Source organism: Vicugna pacos, chromosome 7, assembly GCF_048564905.1.
Source record: "Vicugna pacos chromosome 7, VicPac4, whole genome shotgun sequence".
NCBI classification, from domain to species: domain Eukaryota; kingdom Metazoa; phylum Chordata; class Mammalia; order Artiodactyla; family Camelidae; genus Vicugna; species Vicugna pacos.
The window spans coordinates 34,124,569-34,151,093 of record NC_132993.1 but is presented as its reverse complement, the minus strand read 5'-3'; the positions used below and the strand labels follow the sequence as shown (position 1 = coordinate 34,151,093).

Sequence of the window (26,525 nt, the reverse complement as noted above, 5' to 3'; positions counted from 1 at the left end):
GATGAAGAAACAATGAAATACAACTATTACTCTTTTTAAAAAAAAAATACATAGACATTGGTTATAGAACTGGTTGAGCTTGACTCCTGCCTATACCTTTTTAAAAAAATTTATTCATTTAATTTTAATTACATTAATTTTTTGAAGGGGGGAGGTAATTAGATTTATTTATTTACTTATTTTTTTAATGGAAGTACTGGTGATTGAGCCCAGGACCTCATGCACGCTAAGCACATGTTCTACCACTGAGCTATACCCTCCCCTCCAAAATTATTATTCTTGATTTTATTCTCAAGAATAAGTAATTCTTGTACTATTAGAGAAAATTTGTATCACTTGACCAGAAATATAAGAAAAAGATAAGTTTCTGTTATCAAGTATTGTTTTGAGAATCAATTCAAAGAAAGCATTTCATAGGGTCACTTATCCATCAAACTACTTTTCTATATAAAGAACAAAGTATATATACATTTGGTGTTATTTATATCATGAAAAAAGGAAAGAAATAAACAGTAGGTGAACTCTCCAAAGAAAACGAAAATAGAAAATGAGCTCATAAAAAATGAACCCTTGGAAATATAGATTTTACCTGAAAGGAGGCATTCATTTGACTTTTAAGAAAGATTCTACCCTTTTATTACTAGGATGTTTAAAAATAATTCACTAAGCCAACTATACTTATATTTAATTTTTTCACAAAGTAAAGTCTATCAAACTTCACACATAAATATTTTGGCCACAAGTTAATTATTAGCTAGTAACTGAAATGTATTGTTAACGCATTGTTAATTTGATCTAAACTGTGTCTCAAAAGATCTTATTTTTAAATTAGAATACTATTTCTTATCACTGTGACATTACAGTCCTTATTTAAGCATTCCTTTGAGATAGACTGAAACTGATATCCCAGAATTTAGGTTAATGAGAGCCCTATATCCTGATGTACTACAGATTATTTCACATTCTAACCTTATTGACAACAGTAGTGCAGATTCACACTTATCCAGGAATAGTCCCCCATGGTTGGATGTACAAGAGAATTAAAAGCATACCCTTCTCAGTGGCTTTAAGGGAGCATTCAGCTCACCTTGTCACTTGGCAAGTTGACCTGAGTCTTACGTATGACAAAGTGACAGTTCCCAGGATTATTTTAGGTTGTTTTCTATCTAAAACTTTCTTTTCCTTCCCTTTGTGATTTCACATAGAATATTGCTTTATTTAAATAGTCAGCCTGTATCAGCATGAAGCCAGGTTTTGGCCAAAGAATCCAGGGAAGAATTGCCTCTCTTTCACCCAGTGTTTCTTTCACCTACTTTATTAAAGTAAAATTGAGAAGAGGTTTCTGATGACATTTGTAGTCTGTCAGGCAGATAAAATAGTGAAGATAGGGATCCAGATTTATTTATTTTTATTTCTCCCTTAATATGTTAGATTCAATATTCATCCTCAGGGAAAAGATCTCTGGGATGTTAAAAGACCTCTGGAGGTTCCAATTTGGTAGCACCTTTGCCAAAGGATTCCTGCAAAAGATATACAGGGGCACCATTGTTCTTATCAGTCACAGGGTTGCAGGTATCACACTTAGCATGTTTCTGTCAAAGTGTGAAACTGGACCTGTTGGTTTTATTTTAAATACTGAATGTCTTAATCATGTAAATAAACAGTAGATAAAAAGATCATCACTTGGAGAACAGGATTCTCCAATGTGAGAAAAATATGACAGTAGTTGTTGGATATTTCATTTTTTATCACATTTATGTGCTCTAATTACTACTCCAAGGTAGAACTGCTATACAGTTGATTAACTCAATTTGGAGAAATGCTCTTGTTTATGCCTCTGCCCCTACCCTACCCTAGAGCTTTTTACATATGTCATTCAAGAAAAGGTCAAGGGAAATTTCTGTAAGACAAAAAAAAAATGGAAAGTGTTTAACTTCATCTAACCATCCATGGCTATATATGAAAATGAAGCGAAAGAAGATGGTGGGAGTTGGCAGAGGAAAGGTGATCTTGTAAAACTTGTACTGCTGGGGTAAACAATCAAATCATGGCACAAGATGTGGGGAAAAAACAACTTTAAGAAATATTTTAGAGTTAAAGAGGAAGAGCAAAGGAAGACCAGTTTTTATTTTCTATACAGAAATAGTCAAACATGTACATCATGTTGTTTTTCAGTAGGTGAAATGAACAGAAAATAAACATTGAACATAATTTTTGATATGTGGTCTTAATAAGCAACCCTCACTTCAAGGGTATGGCCTCACACAAGGACATCAGTCTTTCTAGGCATCAAGAGTATATGATCAAATGACCGATAGGCACATGAAAAAATGCTCAATATTACTAATTATCAGAGAAATGCAAATCAAAACTACTGAGGTATCACCTCACACCAGTCAGAATGGCCATCATTCAGAAGTCCATAAATGATAAATGCTAGAGAGGGTGTGAAGAATAGGGAGCCCTCCTACACTGCTGCGGTGGGAATGTAGTTTGATGCAGCCATTATGGAAAACAGTATGGAGATTCCTAAAAAAACTAGAAATAGACTTACCATATATGATCCAGAATCCCACTCCTGGGCATACAACCAGAGGGAACTCTAATTTGAAAAGATACATGCACCCAATGTTCATAGCAGCACTATATACAATAGCCAAGACTTGGAAGCAACCTAAATGTCCATCAACAGATGACTGGATAGAGAGATTGTGGTATATTTATACAATGGAATACTACTCAGCCATAAAAAGAACAATATAACGCCATTTGCAGCAACACGGATGGACCTAGAGATCATCATTCTAAGTGAAGTAAGCCAGAAAGAGAAAGAAAAATACCATATGCTATCATTCATATGTGGAATCTCAAAAAAAAAAAAAAAGGACACTATGAATTCATCTACAAAACAGACTCTCAGACATAGTGAACAACCTTATGGTTACCAGGGAAAGAGGGTAGGAAGGGATAAATTCTGGAGTTTGTGATTTACAAATGTTAGCCACTATATATAAAAAATAGATTTAAAAAAGTTTCTTCTGTATAACACAGGGAACTATGGTCAATATTTTATAATAAACTTTAATGAAAAAATATGAAAATGAATATATGTATGTATATGCATGACTAGGACATTGTGCTGTACATCAGAAATTGACACATTGTAATTGACTCTACTTCAATGAAAAAAAGTGTATGAGGAGCTGTCTTTAAAAATTAAAACAGACCCCAAAGAGTCCCTCCCCCAAATACTCTCATAGCTCGACTTTGCCACACACTTTTAGAATAAATGCTGCAATTTCCATGTAGATCTACTGACATTATGTCTGAGATAAAATGGTATTAGCCTACTTGATAGCATTCAGAAGTTCATTGTAATTTCCTGTCTTATTAGGTAGCAGTAGGGAAAAAACACAACAATAATCAAGTATGGATACTTAAATGAAAGAACATTAAAAAGCTAGTGAACTTGGCTTTCTATTAAGTATGCCATGTAATTACCTTTTATCCATTCATTTCACAGTCTGTGTCCTGTATTACTTAATTGAAAAGAAAAGAGAAGACTGCTCATGTGTACACTAATTGCTAAATGTGTAACTGATTGAATGATTCTGTGCTAAATCCTTGAGAGAAAAAATATTAATAAAGACAATATAAAGAAGGCAAAAATAGGAGGACGTCATCCACAAAAGTGTATCCTGCCCTCTTAGTCAAACATGATTTAAGAACAAATAGTGTAAGAAGTAAGTTAACTCCCAACACTTCCCCTTACCTATTTGTCATTAATTTTCTTCAAAATTAAAAAAAAACTCACATCAGATTCAAACAACTGTGAAGAAATATTAATGATGAAAAGCCAATTACTATAACCATTTTATGTATAAGGATGGGAGCTCAAGAGTAGCAAATGGACATTTGTTAAAAGACTGTTCCACTGAACTTGGAATCAACCATTTTCAAGTTGATATATTTTCATCCTCTATATATTAAAAATGGTCCATGTCTGAAATTGTTGGTTATGTGAGGAGAATAACAATTTATTTATTTTATCTAAGAACTAAACACCAAATTAATTTAAAAACCTCAAGACCTGCCCTTAACTAGCTACAAAGATTATTTTTACTTCTGGTTCTTGTCAAGAAATATCATCATGATCTCTTTGATGCCTAAGTCTTTTAAATGTTTTACCATGAAATATAATATTCATAGAGGATCAGCTGAAAGAGGTATAGCCCATTAACTTTTCTAGAGTCTTTAAGTTTTTTCCTGGATTCTCTTTTGTCCATTAGAGATCTTGGAATAAAGTCTTTAGAAACTTTAATATTTTTTTCCTGAAATGTACTTTGGTACTAGCACCCAGAAATGCTACAATAAACATCTCTGTGAATTTTATCATTGCATTTTTTTTGTACAGACATTGGTGAGGCCATCATCTTTTACATCACACAGAGTGTCCTTTTATGAGATCCATGAAAAAATTTTATTTACTTGTTATCCCCAAGAAAAGCTGTTCACTGTAAATATTTCAAATGTTTGTAGTAGTTTTAAAACATGTCTGCAAATTCTTTGAGATTCCTTTGGTCTAATTCCCCTCTCTTGAATATGGCCTTGCTTTAGTGTCTGTCCCGGAACTAGCTCTGATCAATAGAAAGTAATAGAAGTGATGCTGCATGATTTGGGAGGCTAGGATACAAAAGGCAACACAGCTTCCATCCATTTCTTTCTCTCTCTCCCTCTCTGCCTCCTCCTCTCCACCCTCATGTTTTGGATACCTTAGCCAACATATATAAAGAAGTTCAGCTACCTGAGCCACCATGCTGGAGAAACCACAAGGAAGGATCATTTAGACACAGACAGAGATGCTTAGTGAATATCAACTCTTCCAGCCTCAGCTCTTTGCGTCTCCCCAGCATCATGTGCCAAATATTCAAGTGAGAAAACATTGAGATGATTCTAGCCCCAACCTTCCACACATAATATACACACACACCTGTGTATCTACACATATAATTTTTTATTGTTTTTGTCTCTCTTTGTGTATATATATATATATACACATATATATACACACACACATATATACACACACATTTCAGTTTCGTATCGTGTCTGCTTTAGAAAGAGTATAAAAAAGACAAAATCAGGAGTTGACAGAGAAAGACATAGAAACAGAAGGAAAAGGAAAGGAGATGATAAAAAAAAATACAGTGGAGAGAAGGAGGGAGGGAGAGAGAAAGAGAAATCGATCCTCACATACACACAGGAGATAGTCAGCCAGAAAGAGATACACTCAGAAAGAAGAGAAAGACATTGTCATGGCATAATTAACACTCCCAGCATATGCCTTTTGTTGATATTTTTACTGAGAATTTCTGATATCACACTGGGTTTTAACATTATATTGATCGCTCAGCAATTGCTGTATAAATTCTGTGAATCTGACTTTCCTCCAGTCTTAGCTTCAGGACACAATACTGAACATAGTTTCTTGAAGGCAGCTCAGCCTCTCCCATTTCCTGAGTCAGAGGTAACCCAGGCAGAGAGTGCAGAGTAGAGGCAATTGCCTGACAACTGGGATCCTTCCTGTTGCTCTAGGTGAGTCTTCTGTACTTGCTTTCCCCACCGCCTGCTGCCTGGCTGCAACCATCTCTATACGAACCACATTCACGGCACTAGGCTTCCACCTGAGTTCCCCTTACCTGCCCACCTGCCTTTACCCTCAGAGCACATGTGGTCTGGACAATCTATTAAATGTGGACCTCTGTCTCTCCTGTCTATTTCATACTACTGGCTGGGGTCCTGCTCCAAAACATATACATCAAGCAAAGCCACTATATGTAGTGACAAGCCACAGACTCCACCTGGAGGCAATGTTCTACTCCCTTTCAAAATATTATAATTTGCAATATGGACACCTTATCGAGATCTTTCTAATTTTGCTCATCAAAGAAATGGCAGAAGACTCCCCTCACACGGGGACAAAAGCAGAGTTATGCTGCCTTTCAACCACAAGCCAGAAAAAGGAGAAACAAAAATGATGCTTAAGTATACATATATCCCCATTTCTGCAGAGTCCCCTGACTTAGCAAAGCTATTTGCCTACTGGGAATCAATATGGAAGGAGAACAAAATCTCAGGAATTCTTAAGTACTGTATTGTTGACTTCCTTATAACTCTACAATGGTTGGTGTGTAATGCCCACAGTATTTAATGGCGACTGAAATTGCTGTCCTTGCGGTAATCAACAAAACATGGAAGCCTATGAAGCTGTGTACAGGATTAAGTAACACTAAGATATTTACCTCCACTTGAGAAAATAAGGCCCCCTTTAATCTTGGGCATCGTTAGGAACTCCTCACTATCCTTGAGACTGGTTTGCCCTCAGTCACATAAACGCTGCCTATAAATTCTATTTTGTGTCAGTAGAATGCTTCACAGTTTATAAAGCACTTGTGCGTTAATCATATAGAACGAAGCCTCTGTCTGTTCAGGCTGTTTCTGCACAAGTACAGAGTATTATTCACAGATGATGTGCTTCACTGAGCCTGCACAGAATTGTTCACGCAACAGCTGTAAATCAAAATTGACTTTTTGAACCTAACTTTGCATAATTCAACGAGTTCCTCAACATCTTCTGCCTAACCAGGCTCATGACTTATAAGAATCTGCAAAGCTAAATAACTAATCATGACTGTCTCCAAGTGATTAAATTTAAAAAGATTTTGCATTAACAAATCAGGAATGAGTCACTGTGTGATTCTTCACTGATCAAAAAGTGACAGAGAAGGTGCCATTGACAAAGGGAAATGTCATAGAATGATGGAATCGTAAATTTCTTCTCATTCCCAATAATAAGAAAAGGACCACAGAAGGAGGGGTTAGATGGAGGAAGATAACTGCTATTAAATACTAGTCTGTCAAGAGACAAATTTATCTGATCTTAGTGGTAGGTTTAGTCTTAGCACAGGAGAAGTAATCAGTTCTGCAGCTACTGAATATACTACTCTTAATCATTCTGTTATATGTACGACTGAGCAGTGGAAATCAAAAACCCCATTGAGTCAATACGTAGTTAATAGGTGCTTCAACATTGCCCAACAATAAAATTTCATTATTGTGCTGAAATCTTTTCTTCCTTTTCCTCAGTGATACAATTATTTGGAAAGATGGTAACCAGCGACTCCAGCAACCAGATTTCCTCACTGTCTCCTGCACCTTTTATCTTCTACCACCAAGGTCATTCTTCTGCCCTTGTGATCTGGTCTTGGGCAATGGTAAATTTTTTGTTACCATCTTTTTCCCCAAGCTCAAGGTACTGGCCCATCCTCAGGCAGCCTGTACCTGGAAAAGCTTTGTTTACTCTACTCATGCCTTTCATGTTTACACCATTCAATGAAAATAGGAAGGAGGAGGAGGACAGTAAATGCTTATTTACTTCTTACCATGTGTCAGACAATTATTTCATTTTTGTCACATAAAAAACCATATAGGTAGATTATATTATTATTCTCTTTTTTACAGATGAGGACAGTAAGGTTTAGAAGACTTAAGAAACTTGTCCAGGGTCACAGGAAGTAACATAGTAAGGGTTTAACTATGACATAAAGCCCAATGCTCTTAATCAACACACTAATAATTGCACTACTAGTAAATTTCAAAGTCATAAGAGGAGATTAGAATTATCATTACATCACTGTAACCACTCCAAAGTAAGAAAATAATCATACTATGCTGTATAATAAACTCAGCCCTATGGTTTCCACAATGCCTAATTAACTATTATTATTTAGTTACTTTATATGAATGTGTTTTATATCTTCAATTATATTCTAAGTTCATGAAAAGCAACGGCAATGTTTATACATAGCTGCATAAAATTTCTTTAGTGCCAAACACTGTGCTCTTCACAAAATGATCAAAATGTAATGATTAAGATATATATATATCTTCTTTTTACTGAAGTATAGTCAGGTTACAATGTTGAGTCAATTTCTGGTGTACAGCGTAATGTTTCAGTCATACATACACATATACATATACATTTTCCTTTTCCATTATGGGTTACTACAAGATATTGAATATAGTTCCCTGTGCTATATAGTAGGATCTTGTTTATCTATTTTATATATAGTAATTTGTATCTGCTAATCTCAAACTCCTAATTTATCCCTCCCCCGCTTTCCTCTTGAGTAACCATAAATTTGTTTTCTATGTCTGTGAGTCTGTTTCTATTTTGTAAATAAGTTCATTTGTATCATTTTTTTTAGACTCCACATATGAGTGATATCATACGGTATTTTGTCTTTCTCTGACTTAATACATGTATAACTGAATCACTATGCTGTATACCAGAAACTAACACAACTTTGTAAATCAACTATACTTCAATTTTTAAAAATTTTAAAAATATCATGATTGAGTCAATCATCTATTGTGTGATCTCAAAATACCCGCTTAGAGCCTTAAAGAGTTTAGGTTCCTAAAATCTGATGAATGTAATTTTCCCGAGGAGGGGAGGTGGTAAGAGGCAGAAACAAGGGTTACAATGGTCCAGGGAAGGAAGAGGGTGAGTGATAAAAGGTGGGATGCTGTGCTCAGGGAGGCCTCAGACAGACAAGCAGATGAGGGAAAGCAGAGCATCAGGAGGAGGATGAGAGCCCTGGGTTAGAAACGCATGAGATACACTTGACCTCATTCTGTGTTTTATAGGAATGTTCCAAATGTTTCCACGGGGACAAAGAAGAATATCCGAAATTCCACCAGCCTGAAACATATGGAAATGAGCAGATGACACTAACCCCTAAGAAAGGATGCCATTGGCAGCAGCAAGAGCAACAGTGTCCTCTTAGCCGAGTACACTGTTCAGGTAATTCATATATGTCATTCCCATTGACCCTTACTCCCATTCAGCCTGTTCTCCCCTCCAGCTTGTCCACCCCTTCTCAGCAACTCTTCCTACCCGGCATCCAATTGTTCAGATCAAGCCCAGGCAAGGACCCACCTTCCATTCCTCCTGTTTCTCAGTCCTTATATCTAATCCTCAGCAAGCCTTCTGACTTGATCTTGAATACACATCCAGAATCCTTCTACAGCGGTTTCCTTCCATTTCTGTTCTATCACCTGGTTGAAGTTGCTCTCACCTCCTGTCTAGATTAGTCTAGCCCCTCACCCCCACAGCCTAGCTTCTTGCCCCTGCCTGCTACAGTCTGAAATATACTAGCCTCATGATCATTTCAAGATAATAATCAGGTCACATCACTCCCTTGCTTCAAACAGTGGCTTCCCATCTCACTTCAAATCTAAGCACTGTCATGGCCCACAGGCTTTCCAAGCTCTGACCTTACCTCCTTCTCTGGCCTCTTTCCACCCACTCCATATTCTATTAGAGAGCATTCTTTCCCTCATACACACCAACCTCATTAACACCTTAAGGTCTTGCCATTCCCTCTCCCTTAAACACTTTGACTCTGTATCTCCACAGGACTACTCCTTTCTATGAAGCAGGTCTGGGCCACCTTCCCTGACTACTCAAAGCTCAAACACTCCTGCTCTACTGAATTCAGTCAATGGGTATCACCACACCCTCTTCTGTATCTTCACAGCACCTACTGCTATCACTTATTGACTTTTGTGCAGTTTGTCTTTATGTCCTGTTTCTAGACCCCACCTCCTTACACCACAGTTAATGTAGACTCATGAGAGTAAGGACACTTACTAATTCATCCACATTGCTTCAAACACCAGTCATATAGTAAGGCGCAGTACCTATTTCCAGAACGAAAAAATCACATGAAAAGTCCTATGTGCCTAAGTCCTTTCTGAAACTGCTGCTGAAGAATTTATTTTTTGATTGTGTTGAATATGCTTCTACATTCTCAGATGATATTAGAGAAAGTATTTGATATGTTTGCCATAGCAAAAAAAAGGCAGGACATGTCACCTACATTTTTCTTATACATATATTTTGAGGACATACTTTGGTCTTCCCTGTGGGAATCTAACCTCAGAATTATGAGAATGAAGGAGATAATTCAAATAGTGTAAAAAATTTCATGTTGTTTTTCTGGAGCATGCAGTAGAATTTTCTAGCATGATATATTACTATACATGCCTTCAGTAATAAGAGGAACCTGCAAAAATGTTATTTCAGAACATTACATCAGGGAAGAGGTCTAACCCTCTTCACTTTTGCCACAGGGTTTTTAAGATTGCCATTACTGTGCTTACTCGAAACATAATCACAAATAAAAAGTATGTGGAAATGACAGCTATATTAACTTTACCATGTACAGTTAAGTATTCAACATACTTGAAAGCACTGTTCCTTTGTTTTCATAGTGAGCTCCCTAGAGAAATAGACTTGGAGGAAAGGCCTGGAGGAGACAGAGCTGCACTGAACTTGAATTGTACAGCCAGATGCGCATAGATTGGAGGGGGTAATGAGGCACCAACCAAACACCGGGCTCTCTGGCTCACACCATATGAACAGAGATGAAATATCTAGAAGCGTCTCAGGCAGATGACCCAAGCAAAGGTATGGTTAAGTCCATGAAGTCTGTCTTTGCATAACTTCCTCCTCATTTAAAGAACCCCCCCGCCACCATGTCTCTCTTTAGTCCCAGGTAGTTTTCTTTGAAAAGAGTAGATACACAGAATTCACTGAATTAAGCCTTCTTGTGGTATTAGAAGAGAGAAATTATATAATGCTCTCGTAAAAAGTATGTGCTTGCTTGTATCCAGAAGGAACCCTACTTCAGGATGACACCTGCACCCCAATGTTCATAGCAGCACTATTTACAATAGCCAAAACATGGAAACAGCCTACATGTCCATCAACAGGTGACGGGATAAAGAAGATGTGGTATATTTATACAATGGAATACTACTCAGCCATAAAAACTGACAACATAATGCCATTTGCAGCAACATGGATGCTCCTGGAGAATGTCATTCTAAGTGAAGTAAGCCAGAAAGAGAAAGAAAAATACCATATGAGATCACTCATATGTGGAATCTAAAAAACAAAAACAAACAAACAAAAACAAAGCATAAATACAGGACAGAAATAGACTCATAGACAGAGAATACAGACTTGTGGTTACCAGGGGGGCGGAGGGTGGGAAGGGATAGACTGGGATTTCAAAATTGTAGAATAGATAAACAAGACTATACTGTATAGCACAGGGAAATATACACAAAATGTTATGGTGGCTCACAGAGAAAAAAATGTGACAATGAGTGTGTATATATCCATGTATGACTGAAAAATTGTGCTGAACACTGGAATTTGACACAACATTTTAAAATGATTATAAATCAATAAAAATGTTGAAAAAAAAAGTATGTGCTTTTATAACACAAGACTCATGAAGATTTTTAAGAAGTCTTCAGTCTCCCTCTATGCTTTTCATCTTTGATGCTGACATTTCAGGCTGTATGATTGTGGGTTCAGGAGATTTTTTTAAATAACTTTATTGTGGTATAATTTCTATACAGTAAACTACACACATTTCAGAGTACAATTTGATGAATTTTGATAGATGTATACACCTATGAAACCACCACCACAATCAAGATACAGGAGATGTTTTCAGTCTCTCCTCAAACCTTCCTCCATGGGTAAGGCCCTTGGGCCTTGACTATGTATAAGGCCAGCCCTGGCTCCAGAGGCTTTGTTTCAATAAGGACAAAGTACATATTCCCCCTTAGATTTCTGTTCCTAATTAATAATGGAAACAAATGGAAAAAGCAAAGACAGAAAGAAAAGGTGTATGATAAAGGTCCCCTTGCTGACTGTGAATGCTGATATTAAAAGGACTGGGCCACTGGGCTTGCGTACACCCAGTCTACAAGATGAGAGGAAGAGAATAACAGAGCAGGGGACTCTAGTTTAAATAGTTTATAAATCTGAGGACGGGTTCAGAGTACTCTAAATTCCAGGAGTGACTTAGAGCTGTAAGACTTAATGCAAGAGACTCTGTTGAATGATTCTAGGCATTCTAACTCAAGTGGCATGCAATTTTTCGTACTGGGCCACTTTTTTCTTACAAGACGGCAGTATTCCTTGGTTCATCCACATACAACTAAGGGTAAGATCCAGAGGGGGAAGAAGGAGTTCACTTTCAGACTCCTTATACTTTGCAAAGCCAGTTTAGCTTAGCTCATGTCACCAATTTCTCAGGATGGACAAAACCCACTTTATACTCTACCCCATGTCCTGGCAGAAGAGACTTTTTATGCTCTCATAGTGCCTTGGCCTCTGGATCCTTTTTCAGTGAATTCTGTCTGTTTCAACTATACCAACAAGGATGCATACAAAGCTCCTGCAGTTTTAACAAAAAAATCCACATACACCAAGTGTTTGAATTTTAAAAAGGCTTACTGAAAACTCTGGGAATCTTATGGAGTGGCCTCCTGTCATCTGAGTAGCCCTCCTTATCTCAGTGGCCCCCTTGGCCCTTTCCCTCTCCTGCTCCTGGTCCCTGTGCCCTCCTCTCTGGGCTGACTCCCCATTTCTCTCCTTCTTTCATGATATCAGTTCAACTTTTTCTGGCTTCCAACCTCCCAGTTTCCATATTATCATCTATTATGTAGACGGAAAACAATTCAACAGGATCATGCTCTCTTAAAATGCAGTCTGCACATTACTGTATATAATAAACAACAAGGACTTACTGTATAGTATAGTACAGGGAACATATTCAGTGTCTTGTAATAACATACTGGAAAAGAATCTGAAAAGAAAATACATACTTATGTATGTATATGTATGACTGAATGACTTTGCTGTGCACCTGAGACTAAAATTATAAATCAAATACACTTCAATTACAAATTAAAAAAAAATAAAATCAGTCCAGGTTATCAAGACATGATTCAACACAAATTTATGGCATATTAATCCACTGTGGTCTGCACTGTGTTCAGTACTAGCAGGGAGGGAATTATATCAAACAATAGTTCCCAAATGCCTCATGGCTGAAGAGGCTGGATATGTAGATGTTTCATAATGAAAGCAATTTGGTCAAGGGACAGGAGATAAGTGCTCTATACAGTGTTTTATGAGCCAGGCTGACAGAAAAAATAAGACAGGAAACACGTATCTTTACTGAAAATATGCACCCAATAAACATCTTTCTTTAAATGAAGTAAGAAATCCAAGTAGTTCCTCTAAAACCAATCCATGTAAGTGTGCCAATTATGGCTTACACATTTGAATAAGGTAAGCACTGAGGGAGTCTCGATTGAAAAAAATTTGATTTTTTTTAGTGGACACCTAAGAAGAATATCCTGAAAATGTAATACTCAGTTCCTACTAGATGATGAAATAGCAGAGAGTGAGACAGAATGGAGATCTAAATGTTAGATGATTTTTATATGCAAGTCACTTTCCTTGAATTTATCAGAAAATCTAAATATACCACTAAATTTAAGCTTCTGATAGTATAGATTCTACAATTGGCACAGAGATCACCAAACCACTTCACTCAGGAATGACAGTTAGGGATTCTTGTACTTGCTCCTGAAGAGCAAAGCTTACATTGCTAGATCCTCTATGTAAAAAGTATTGAGAGATGGGAAGAAAGCTTAGAGCCTCGGTTGTCAATCCTGGTTACATATGAGAATCACCGGAAGAGCTTTCAAAATGCTGGCTCCTGGGGCAATGCCTCCATCGATTTGGATTTAATTGGTCTGGCATGGAATCCAGCCATTTTTTTTTTTAAGTGTCCCAAAGAGGCTCTTAAGAATAACAAATTCCTGGACTCCATTCCTGAGTGTTTCCATTTCAGTTGATTTGAAAAGACTTCCAGGAATCTTTGTTTTTAAAAGTTTCCCAAGAGCTTCCATGTTTGGCCAGCTTTTAAAAACCACTGATCTAATGCAAAATTGTAGAAAGTGGAGTTAGTTGGTTCCAAAATCATAAAGCCAGTATACAAGGGTCAAAAAGTAATGAACTGAGGCACTGTTTACGGTGGAACAAAGGCTGTGCTAGGGATCTGAAGACCTCATGATTTCCTGGACTGCCTGGAAAGCAAAGCTGATGACACTGTGAAGCAGTGAGCAAGACTCTCATTCTTGAACTCTGAGCCCTAAAAAGCTAGACCAAATGACTTCTCCACCGCCCCCATTTAAGGGCAGACAAATTTATCTCCCCCTAGAAAAGCAGGCCACAATAAGCAGCCATATAAGCAGGCATTAAGGTAGAGCTCATTGGTTAACTTTAAGTAAAGTGTGGCCTTCTCACTGGACTCATCATCTCCACATAGAAGGATCTAGAGGGCTGTTGGAAAAGCTGGCATGAGAAACCCTGAAGCTTAAGCGCAGCAAGAGGTTTTACACAGGAAAGGCCAATGAGAGTTCTGACACAGACGCCCAAGAGGGGGGAGTCCTCTGCCGAATTCTGTTGCAAGTTGAAACAGATCCTGACGTTATAAACTCAACCGGACAAAACAGTAGTACTAAACTGTAAGTTCACCATTGGCCCATAGACTTATTTGGGAATAAGGGAGATCCAATTTCAGAACTATCACAGTGGAGTAACTATCAGAAAAGTTTAAAATAACATAAATATTTGTGTAATAATGTAGACAAGTGGAAATAAAATTTCACATACACATATTTGATGGTGATTCATTAGAAATCATAAAATTATAGTATCTCAGGAATAAAAGCAATCTCCTTTAACTACTCATTCATCCAACAGAACAAAAGACAACTGTGGTGAAGCTTATAGATTTCCCATGAGTACCACCTGATCAAGCTAGACTAAGGGTTAAGAAAGTTGAATTAGCCAGGGCGGAAGGGAGTGGGAAGGTATAAATTAGGAGTTAGGGATTGTAGATACTCATATATATAAAATAAACAACAGATTTATACAGGATAGCACAGGGAACTATATTCAATATCTTGTAGAACTTATGGTGAAAAAGAATTTGAAAATGAACATATGTATGTTCATGTATGACTTAAGCATTATGCTGTACACCAGAAACTGACACATTGTAAACTGACTATACTTCAATAAAAATACAAAAAAAAAGTTGAATTAGCTAGCTAGATAAACATGGGCAAGTCATAAATCCTAACTTCCTAATCTGTGACATGAGTGAATTGAACTCACTCTCTGAAATTCTTGGATCGAGTTACACAAATGTCTCTCACTCTGTTTTAGTAATTTAGTAATTAAACAAAGATGAAAAACATCTTTAGATGTGCTGGCCCACTCAGCAGGCTTCCTAAAGAAGCCTGAATCCTGGAGTGACTTCTCTACCAGGAAATGCCTCAGGTGTCAGGAGAAAGAAAAACCAGATTAGATTTAGATTACTAGATGGCTCAGGAGAAAAATGGAAGAACTTAGCAAGTTTTTACGACTCATATGCTTGTAAGTGGAGTTTTAATCATGACCACATCACTCTGACAGGGTGCGACATGAATGAAGCAGGCCTGATAAAATACTTAGGGAACCAATCATTACTGTCGCCAGTCATCCAGCAAGACAGAGGAAACCACTACTATGGAGAGTGATGTAGAATCAGCGATAATACTGTCTTTAAAACGGAAATCGGAACCTAGAGTAACAGCACCCTTTTAGGTTGACTGCATCTCTCAGAATAGTGGTTTGTGTTTCTCTCATCTCCAACACAAGTAAAATATTTCATTTTTCCAGAAAACCTACTGGGAAAAACATCCCATTTTCAGAGATACTCTGTTGATGACAGTACTATGGCCACACAATCTATCGGTTATAGCACCACAGGACAATATGCCATGTTACGTATGGTGCTCAGCATCACTTGTTTCTAAATCTTCATCTATTTGCAGCTATTGTGACTGTCTTGGAAAAACTACAGATGGTCTCAAGTATCTCTTATTCTTCGGTGGTCTTTTGAATCAACAGTGCCTGTGATCCTTTTGCTTAACACGAGCAAAAGAGATCTTTGCAGCTATGATTAAGTAATGGTTTGAAATTCTTATTATTATATTGATGCACTTAAGTATACAGTCAGTGCTTAATTTATTGGTCATAATCCTATTTAGAGAATAAAACAGGACACATTGCTTAATGAGAAACAAGAGGTTTAAACATGTGAATAATTGAAATAAATTACAATTTGATTTTACTTAACTGTGTTCATTCCCAGCAGGCTTAATTTAAACACCTTTAGGCTTTTAAAGTTTTTCCTGGATGCCTTCCTTATTAAGAAGGTAAAATCTAAATCTTAAAATCCTTTGCAGAGTCCATGCACAATAGAATACAAAGGAAAATCATGAACTCAATTCAGTGACTGAATGTGTCTGCAGGCTTCTTAGCATCTGACAATGTGGCAACAAATTCTAATTCCTTAGGTTTATTTGTTCCTCCTCCTCCGCAGAATTATGGATGCACTGTTGAGCTCAATTTTTTGTTAAAATGGCATAGCTATCCCTTTAGTAACTTAGTAACTTAAAAAAAAAGTTATAACTTGGTTAAAAGACTAAGATTAAGCTCAAAAATGCAACAAATGAATATTAAATCTGTTTTATCCATCTTGTTTTGGTTCACAGAATCTGTCGATAATCAAATATTTTTTAAAAAAAACAGTGGTTACTCTGGATTATTTTCATAGCTTACTTAACAAATTCTATTTTCCAAGTATAAATTTATCGTGATTTTCACTGATGAATTACATTTCATTCCAGAGTTAAGTTTATTGCAATAAATATTAACATAATGTGGGAAGATCTTATAATTTTCCAACTGACTAGGAATCCTTGACATCCAAATGCTGAACTGAAATTGTGGAATAACTCATCAGGAAATACGCAATAGCAGTGTCAAGATTTACAACAAATACACTGGATGTGTTTTAAAAATTAATATTAAGCTGCTCTGCTTGGCTTAATTAGTTTTCTTCTTCATTTACAAAGCCTATCTGTCTGGTTTTATGAACTTGGTCTCCAGTCCCCTCTCCAACAAACCTGTTTAATTAAAGTTTAACAGCTGTGTATGCTTTAGAAATAGCAGAATGATTTTTCTCCCTTGAAAAACTTAATCCTTTCTTAAAATATGATCCTTCTGAATATATATTTAGAAGGCAACGGACAAAGAATAGTCTACCAACAGAAAAACACCAACAGCTTGGGGCCTCAGCACCATGTATTCAATGGGTAGACAAGAAAGTAATTCTCAAGCCAGAAAATCCAAGGCCCGTTTGATGCATGAGCAGAAGTCTGCCTTCAAAAATAAAATGGTAGCTATGCAGAATAACAGATAAATAGACAGGAAATTAAATAAATAGGCAGAAGGTTAAATACTAAAAATACTATAAAAATATATGTAATGGGCTTTGTAAGACTTCTGGATAAAACTATACACATCCAACACCCAAGGAGTATGACAAATAAGGTAACAGCAGCTATTTTGATCAGTTTTACCACTGTATCACCACACATGCAAATATTTATTAAATAATTATGTGTGTGTTTAACATAAATTTCTGAAATGATTAAAAGAATTAAAGGATAAATAAATGTGATGACTCCTTGGACAGTACACCCTTACATGTGAGTCTGTCAGATTAAGAAATAAAAATACAAAAAACAATTCAAATATCAGTAGCAAATGCATACGATTTCACACTACCCCCAGCCTTCCTTCTCCAAGTGCTATCTCCAGCATGCCAACCTGACCACTATGCAGGGAAGTATCACGTATATTTTTAGGTCCTTCTGATAGGTCCTTAAAGAGAGTCTGACTTAAACTCACAGACACAGAGAACAAACTAACGGTTACCAGAGGGAAAAGGGAATGGGGAAGGATAAATTGGGAGTTTTAGATTTGCAAATACTAACTACTATGTACAAAATACATAAACAACAAGTTTCTAATATATAGCACAGGGAAGTATATTCAGCACCTTGTGCTAACCTATAATGAAAATGACTATATGTATGTATACATAAGACTGAAACATTATGCTGTACACCAGAAATTGACACAACATTGCAAACTGACTATATTTCAATAAAAAAGAGAAAAAAAAAAGAAATTAAAAAAAAAAAAAAGAGAGATTCTGACTTAACCGCACATCCCACCCTTGTGCTCCGTTTAGGGTGCATGTCAACTAATGTGCATTGAATACACACACTGATGAAAGAGCAAAGCCAATTCATTCACAAGAGAAGAACTCTAAAAGAGACTTTAGTAGACTGCATTACTGTTCCAAACATTTGCTTCCCGTCCCTGAGGAAGGGTTGTACATCCCCATCCAGGTGATAACAGGCTTGGTCCCATGACTTATTTTGCCCAATGACATGTGAGTGGAAATATGTGCCTCTTCCCAACAGAAGCCTGAAGGTTCATCTCTTGGTTCCACCACGCCTCCTTTTCCATATCCCCTGTGACTAGTACTGTCCTATCAGCCTGAGTCCCAAAGGGAAGGAAACAAGGAGCAGAGCTTCACACAACCTACAGCAAACACAGAGTGAGAAAAAAAAGCTTGTTCTACAATAAACCAGAGATTTGGAGGAAGTTTGTCATCATGGAGTAAGTCAGCTTAAGCTGAGTGACACTGGGCCCATGTAAACCTTTTCCCCAACAAACAGGCTTCTCCCCTTTTGCTGTGTAGGGACCATCCCTGCAGCACTGACGCCGCTGGAGGGCGCAAAGCAGAACAGATGGCCGGGACGCATGTTCTTTACCATTTGCCTTCCTTGGCCTTCAGCAACATGAAAAACTAATGCTGAGCAATTTAGAGAGTTTACATTTTTTAAGATAAGGAGTTGGGGTGGATGCTAATTGGACTAAGTTGAAATATTTCCAGAATAAATAAAATCATTTCACAGAGTGATAGTCAGGATTGAAGTTTTATTAATACTGCACAGAGCCTTCTGTAGTCATTAAATATGACAAATCCATATTAAGTGTGCATCTCAATATGCTAGATTTTGTATAACTGGACTCTGCTAGATGCTGGGCTTCAGAAATGAGTCGCTGCCCTTGACTTCAGGGAGCTCACAAGTAGAGGGACACCCGTTCAAAAGGCTCTAACACAATTAGAAGCATTTTACACCTGTAGGGCCAATAAAGTACTATGGAAACAGAGAAGAGGACAATCAATGCTGTGAGGGAAAGGATACAAGATGTTGTAAATAGATCAGGGATGGAGGAGGGTCTGCCAAGCACAGGATAAAATGTGAGTATACATAGAGAAGCATTTAAAAATCTAGAACAATATACGTTAGCATACTGTGTGTGTGCATGTGCACGTGTGTGTATGTGTGTGCAAGGGGGAGTGGGCAGGGAAAGAAGATGAAAGTGAAAAGTGCTTACTGTGAGTGCTAAATGTTAAGAGAGAGTAAGCTAGTATACAACATACGAAAAAGGATCTAACTCCAACTGCAGTATTTATAAAGAAACGCCTGAACTAAATCTTTGGCTTACACATGCATGGGCGCACAAAGACACACTTACGTATAGGCATACATATGTTTGCACACATTTATACACATAATACCTGTGTGTGTATGTGTGTAAAAGAGAGAGAGACAGAGAGAGAGACAGAGAGAGAGATGAAGAGATGTTCCGCCCTCAAGGTAAAAATCTAATAATATTAAAGAATGTACAGTGAAAAATCACCCTTACACTCCTGACCCTCAAGCTTCCAGTTCCCTTCGCTAAAGGTAAAAGTTAAACATTAACTAGAATCTACTTATCAGTTTAGATTGCAAAGAAAGTGGGGGTAAACTGAAAGAAAAATGGTTGGGTGGAAGTGGTGGTCAAGATCTGATATCTGATACATCACTCACATACAAATGTGTGTGTGCATATAGAGTTATCCTTTTCTTCTTAATTGTTCCAGAGTGTTTTATTTTGCGAATGTACCACCATGTCCTTAACTGTACTGATGTACATGTAAAAGGCTGCAGTCTTTTGTTATAAACAGTGCTGCAAGTAACCCCTTAGGGCATACGTCTTTGCACACATGTGTGAGTCCATCTCTAGACAAATTCCTAGAAATGGAAATGCTGAATAGGAGTTAGCCAGGCAGAAAGAACAAGACAAAAGGAAGGGTGCTTCCTGCAAAGGCAATGGTATGTGAAAAGGTGTATAACTGCCAAGAAACTGCCAACTACCAGGGTGGCTGGAACATAACTGGAGAGAATGCAGGTGGAGAGACACTCAGAGGTCATCAGATCATGACAGGCCCTACGTGCCATGCTCCTGAGTGTGGGAGGCATAATGTGATGAACATTTTTATAAAATCATTCTTTCGAAGTGTGGGGGATGGACTGGTAAGGGTCTGAAAGGGTAGCCAGTTAGAATACAGGCACAGTAATCCAGTGGGGAAATAACGAAGTCCCGATAACCCACCCTCTTGGGCACCGTGAGACAAAGTCCTCCCTTGCTTGTCTTCTGTGCGTTCTTCTTTTGGGCCACATCCAAGGCCAATATCTAAGAGGCCTCCTGGTGTAGCAGCAGCTGTAGGGAATGGCCCAGTGATGGGACCTACCCCTCTAGCCTGGAAGGGGGAAAGATTCTTCCTGGTCCTAATCCTTCTACAAAAAGTTATGTACAGACTGTGTCCTTCTTTTCTACAGCATTGATACCTATTACGGAATTTAAAGCTGGAAGATATGTTGGAAATCATTTAGTCCAAGGGTCCTCAAATTTACTGTTTCAGATGCTTTCCTTTTTCTTAAAGGGGTGACATCACAGGAAGGGCACTATGAAGAAAGTGGGACTGAATTTCTCAAAAAACGATAGAGGAGTGGAAGTGGTGGACAAGATCTGATGCTTTCATTAAAGTACACTAAGGAAACAGGGGGATGTGACACCACTGGGTATGTTTTCCCACCAAAATTCTCAAAGCAAACCTCAACAGTGGGAAGCTTAGGCAGTGAAGCAGTGGCAGGCAATGTGAACACGTTTGAGATTTGTGATGTAAAATGTGACAATCTGTCTTGTGGGAAGGTAGCATCACTTTAAACCTGATTAGACCAAAGTTTAAATAGATTAAACCACTCAGTTCAAGTTCAAACAGTTACTTGGTGGGAGAACTAATACTGGGAGATTTTCTCAAATTTCAGTGTACATCAGAATCACCTGGAGGACTTAATAAAGCAGAGAATGCTGGGGCGCAAAACCATAGTTTCTGACTCAGCATGGTGGGAGTAGAAATCAAGAATCTGCATTTCTAACAAGTTCCTGGGTGATGCTGATGCTGTGACCTGGAGATCACACTGGAAGAAACACTCTCCTAGAACAGTGCCACCCTCTATGTGGTAGCTATGCTGCCTACAGAATGTACGTAGACACATATATGGCCTCCAATAATAAATGTTTTTAGATTTTTGTAACTTATAAATATTGACAAAAATATGTTGCAAACTTTATAGTCAACTCCCATTTCTCTATATTCACAAAACTCATCAACTAGCATTAATGCATTAACAGCATTAACTCATAAAAGATAAATACATCAAAGTTATTTCAAAGACTTCAGTTTCTGAAGTTCTACTTCATGGGCCTTTAATCATCAAAGTAGGATTAAATGACTTTTTAAAAACTTACTTCTTTAAATAATCTCTGAGAATGAATGAAACTAAAAGGCGAATCACAAACTGGAAATAAATTCGATCTAAATATGACAAGGAGTTAATATATGTAATATATTCAAACTGAGAAGAAAACATTTAATATCATTTTAAAGTGGGCAATTCTGAAAAAGACAGTTCTTGGAAAAAGAAATGAAAGGTTAATAATTATATAAAATATTCATTCTTATTAGCAATAATAATACAAGTGAAAACAACAGTAAGAAATTTTTTTTCACCTTTCATATTAACAAAGACTAAAATGATTTTGATACTCACTGCTGGCTCAGAACACAGTGAAATTTTCCTACATTGCTAGCAATGTGAAAAGTCAAACTTCCATACAAATTTTGTTCTTGTATCCTCCTTGATTTTCTCCACTTTATGACTAAAGATGTTGCAAGTTTTAATAAAAAAGCATTATTTTTTTAAAGTCATATGAGAATACTTGAGCTCAGAAACATTATAAAGTTAGAAGGCATTTCAATTTCCATCAGGCAGTAAGTATTCTCTTGATTTTAATGATAGCTGTATTAGATTTAGAATTCAAGATTGATTTACATAATCCCCCAAAGACGGCCCAGAAATCCATTAAAGGTCACCTTAGTTTTTCATACATACACCAAACTCTAATCCGCTCATTCGTTTCCTCTTCTATTACCGTATTCCATGCTTTTGTGACGCTCAGTGCTTATTATACTTTCATCTCAAATAAAAAATCTTTCAGTTTGGCTTTCCATCGTACTGAACTCCATTCCAGTATGTATTACTTGCTCCCCTTCATGTTATAGTAAAAGATTAAATAGTCATTTACTTTTTGATGTATGCAAAATTGAAATTCAGACTCCAGCAATATTCTTCAGAAGTATCAATACACCTAGAGGTGCAGCAGTGTGGGACCCAGTGTTTATCACTGCCTGCTCTGGGCTGCATATTAAAATCAGGTATCGCATAATGGTCAGGGAGTAGGATGTATTTGTGTAATAAGCAAAGTAGAAATCTCCTTGGTTCCCAGGTGACTAGCTGCAGAAGCCTGAAGTTAATGACTTGCTATCCAACATAACCGCAAAATCCAACTTTCAACACAATTTACCCTTCTGACAGAAAATATCAACAACTGTCAGCCCCCTAATAATGAAGAAATTTTTAATTATTTTCACTCCAATATTTATTTGAATCACAACTACAGGGATTACTCAATTTCAAAATCTTATTAGTTCTGCTAGCATGAACCATTCAGATTCTCACATGGGATCACTTTGCAGAAAAAAAAGAAACTAGGAAGACACCAGACAATTTTTAAATGAACAATTTACAAGTAATATTTCTGTTCACAAATATCTTCCAATTTTATAAAACTGCATAGACTTTAGTTTCAAAATCAACATTTTAAGTACGGGAATAATTACTGCAGGTGCCTAACTAAGATGCTATTATATACAAAGGGATCTATCATAATGAGTTAGAAAACATTTGAATATTTTCCATAACACAGTGAAATGAATTGAGGAACTAAATTACTTAAAGAAAATAGATCCCTTGTTTTTAGCCCCTTCCTCTCTGTATTTTCAGTGTGGTCCAGCACAGGCAGATTGAGCTAAAATAACAGCCAAGAGATAGCTGGAGTTCCACGTCTTAAATAGCATGAGGGTAATATTCTGATACAGAATTTTCCCAACTGCAGGGCAATTCCTTTTGTATTAAAAATAAAGTATTTGGGCAATGAAATTTACTCTACCCTTTCATGAACATGTGGCTGCTCCCCAGTGAAGATGCTTTGCAGGGTTCTTATAGTGTAACAGCTCTTCCTCATCCCACTTCAGACAAGTATCTTCCTTGCCCAGGTCCACCCACGTGGCTTCTCACAATTCAGCAAAGATCTCCAAGTAGCAGCTTGGTGTTTTTTCTCCTGATGCCCTCTGCCTCCACCAATACATAACCGAAGAACTCAAGGCCTTTAGGCTAATTCTTCTCTCCCATTTCAACTACTGGGCAGGACTAGAAGAAAGTTTTGTATTTTCTACTGATTTCCAAGTTAAGGGAATGAAAGCAGATAACACAGACCAAAGACTGACAAACTATGACCTAGGGGCCAAATCTGTTCTTGCAAATAAATTTGTATTACAATGTCCATTTTATGTAGCATCGAGAATTGCTTTCTTGCTAAAATATCAGTGTTGAGTACTTTAACAGAGACAGTATGGCCTGCAAAGCCAAAACTACTTATCATGGGTCTTTTACAGAGAAAGTACATTGATCCCTGCTTTAAGTATAAGAAACAAACATCAAAATTGTGAAATAGCTTGTCAACAGGAAAGAGTGTGCAGGAGGAAGCAGGTCAAGATACCAAAGATGTAGTACAGCCAGCATTTGAGTACTTGCATGGAAAGTTTTAAAGTGTTTTTCTTCCAACTCTAGGATTCACAAAATATGGAGCTATAGCTTAACCTAGCAGTATAATCAAATTATTTCAACAATGACAAAAAAAAAAAAAACCCAACTGATAATCTAAAGTGGGCAAGACTTTCTGCTAAGCTCTGGGTCAGCTCTGTGCTAACCAAATTATATCCATTATTTTGTGGATAAAATTAAATTATATTACATTACATTTTGATAGTGTGTTAAAATCCACAGAAGGTAGGGGTATATATTAATTTACCTCATTTGATCTTCAAAATAATCCTGAAAATTAGAGAGATTTAAAAAAAATTAGAACTCAAAGAGGTCAATAACTTCCCCAAGGTCGCACAGCTTATAAGAAAACAGAACTGAGACTGACTCTTCTATCATCTTACTCCACGTGTAACACTCCTTCTATATCATGCTACACCTTACTGTCCTTAGATATCTCAAAAAAAAAACTTTAATATGAAAAAATTTAACAAAAAATTTTCAACTAATTAAATCAAAACCTTAAACACTTCTGCTCCCTACATTGAAAGTCTTCCTTCAAACATTTTAAAAGAGAAACAGTGGTCAATGTTAAGTTTAAACAAGGTTAACTGAAATTGCACAAAAATAGAAGAGCTATCTGCTCCTTAATTATTAAATGATTATTCAGGCTGAAATATTCTTGAATCTTTCTGGCATGCTGCTTAAGCTTAGTTAAAAAGGTATTTTAAGACAATCTTTTTACCTTCCTACTGAGATAATTATACGTATATGTCTTTTCAAAATATTTGACAGACTAATATTATTGTGAGCAGAGAAAAAAAGTCAATATTTAGTTCAAAGAAGTGTACGAAAGTTAGCATTTCTCCATATTTTAACATGGAGTGCACAGCTTCAGAAAATAATACTACAGAAATATGATTAAGCCAGCAGCAAAGAAGGCTAATACACTAATACAGTAGCCAGCTTCAGGTCTAATGTGCTTCCTGATGGGAAGTTATCAGATTCCAAAAAAGAACAATCTGTCTGTGTTGAGGTAGGAGGTTTAGGCTAATGGCAGAACGGAGGGGTAAAGTCCCAAAGCCAGAGCGAGAAGAGAAGCTTAGTGAAAAGCATAAAGTTAGACACTGACAACTATCTTTTAGAGAGAAGCACAGGGATGTGGACGAGGATGGAGGCAGAGCACAGCATCCTGCTAGGCTCCCCGTTGCAGAGTTTTTTCCCTAATTAAGCTAAGCCAAAAGGTTTCCTACCTAAAGCACCCCAGTTATTTCAGTCTATGGACTACTTAGAAAGGACAAGATGGTGCAAGTACTTCATTTTAGATATGGTGAGTTTAATTTAAAGAATATTAAATAATGAGGATATTAGTTAATATTTATTTTCATGTTCTTGCCTTTACTTTGCTATAAATGGTTTTGTCTAGATCATAAATCATTGCTACCCAATAATACGCCCATGATGTCTGTGCATACAGTCTTCCTAGGACTACTACTTATTATTTAGGACTTACTAAATAGGCAATTCTGGAATTGTCATGTTCACAAATACCTACCTAGTATACGAGTATACTAGTATAACATAAATATACCTGAATAACACACACATTGGGAAACATAAATCCTTACAGATATATCTCAAGTATATACTTTTTCTTTATGGAGTATTCAAGAGGGAAAAAACTGATGTAAAATAAATATTTTTCAAATCCTTTTAATCTCCTATTGTGAGACAGAGGTTAGAAGACTATGCACCAGATATACCTCTGGGAGTGTGATTAGTGGTAAGAGAAAAAGGGACCATTTCTTTTTACTGCACATGCTCCAATATTGTTTGAATTTTCTGTACTACCCCTGCATTACTTTCACAACTAAGGAAGAGGTATGCATGTCGTCTTCATTTCAAACTTCAACCTGAAAGTTGTCTCCAAATCAACCCAGCTCTTCAGGTCAACCGGATGCTCCTCCTCCTATGTCTCAGGGGTATATCTCCATGGTAGCAATTTTTTTGTTGTTGCATTGTATTTTTTGACAATTTTGTTGTTTTTAGACCAAACTGTAAGCTTTAGAAGGAAAGAAGTATCTATGGATTTTAATATTTATGACCTCAGAATCCTGCACAGTGTCTAGCACATAGTAACTACTCCCTGTACTCTATAATGATTAAATCATAATGCTTACTAATAATGTCTGATATTTACTGAATACATAGTTATGTGTCAAGCACTGTGCTAACCAAATTATATCTACTATTTCATGTAATCCTCAGGAAAACTCTATGGCATATGTACTGTTATAATTTCTATTTTACAGACAAATGAGGAAAACTGAGTTTAGAGAAGTAAATAATTTAGTAGAGTAACACAGTAAGTGGCAAAGCTGGGATATGAATCAAGGTAGTCTGAATTCATTGTTTGTGCTCATAGCCTCTACACTACACTGAATGAATAAATGAATCACTATAAGTGAATGAATAAATATGGAAAGTTTCATATCTAAAGAAGAATCCTATTGAATAGACAGGAAGACTAAGGTAGAAAATGAAATGAGGGAACCACT

General features: G+C 36.8%; 1 protein-coding gene and 1 long non-coding RNA gene across 6 annotated transcripts in view; one reads left to right on the top strand and one right to left on the bottom strand.

The window, feature by feature from the left end:
• Positions 1-26,525, bottom strand: part of IMMP2L (inner mitochondrial membrane peptidase subunit 2) — a 786,445-nt gene that overhangs the window by 215,137 nt on the left and 544,783 nt on the right. For 2 of the 4 annotated variants that reach the window (XM_072964657.1, XM_072964659.1), the window contains exon 6: positions 12,676-12,734. The exons of the other annotated variants lie outside the window; for them this stretch is intronic. In XM_072964657.1, the coding sequence (XP_072820758.1) occupies positions 12,676-12,734 (59 nt within the window). The remainder of the gene's footprint in view (positions 1-12,675; positions 12,735-26,525) is intronic. 4 annotated transcript variants of the gene reach the window in all.
• The window catches only part of LOC140697374 (uncharacterized), a 31,385-nt gene continuing 13,609 nt past the window's right edge, over positions 8,750-26,525 (top strand). Inside the window, exons 1-3 of one of the 2 annotated variants that reach the window (XR_012074341.1) lie at positions 8,750-8,866; positions 10,339-10,534; positions 10,741-11,105. This is a non-coding gene — a long non-coding RNA (uncharacterized lncRNA). Of the gene's footprint in view, positions 8,867-10,338; positions 10,535-10,740; positions 11,106-26,525 lie in introns of those variants that run through there. The other variant, XR_012074342.1, reaches the window with a different exon arrangement.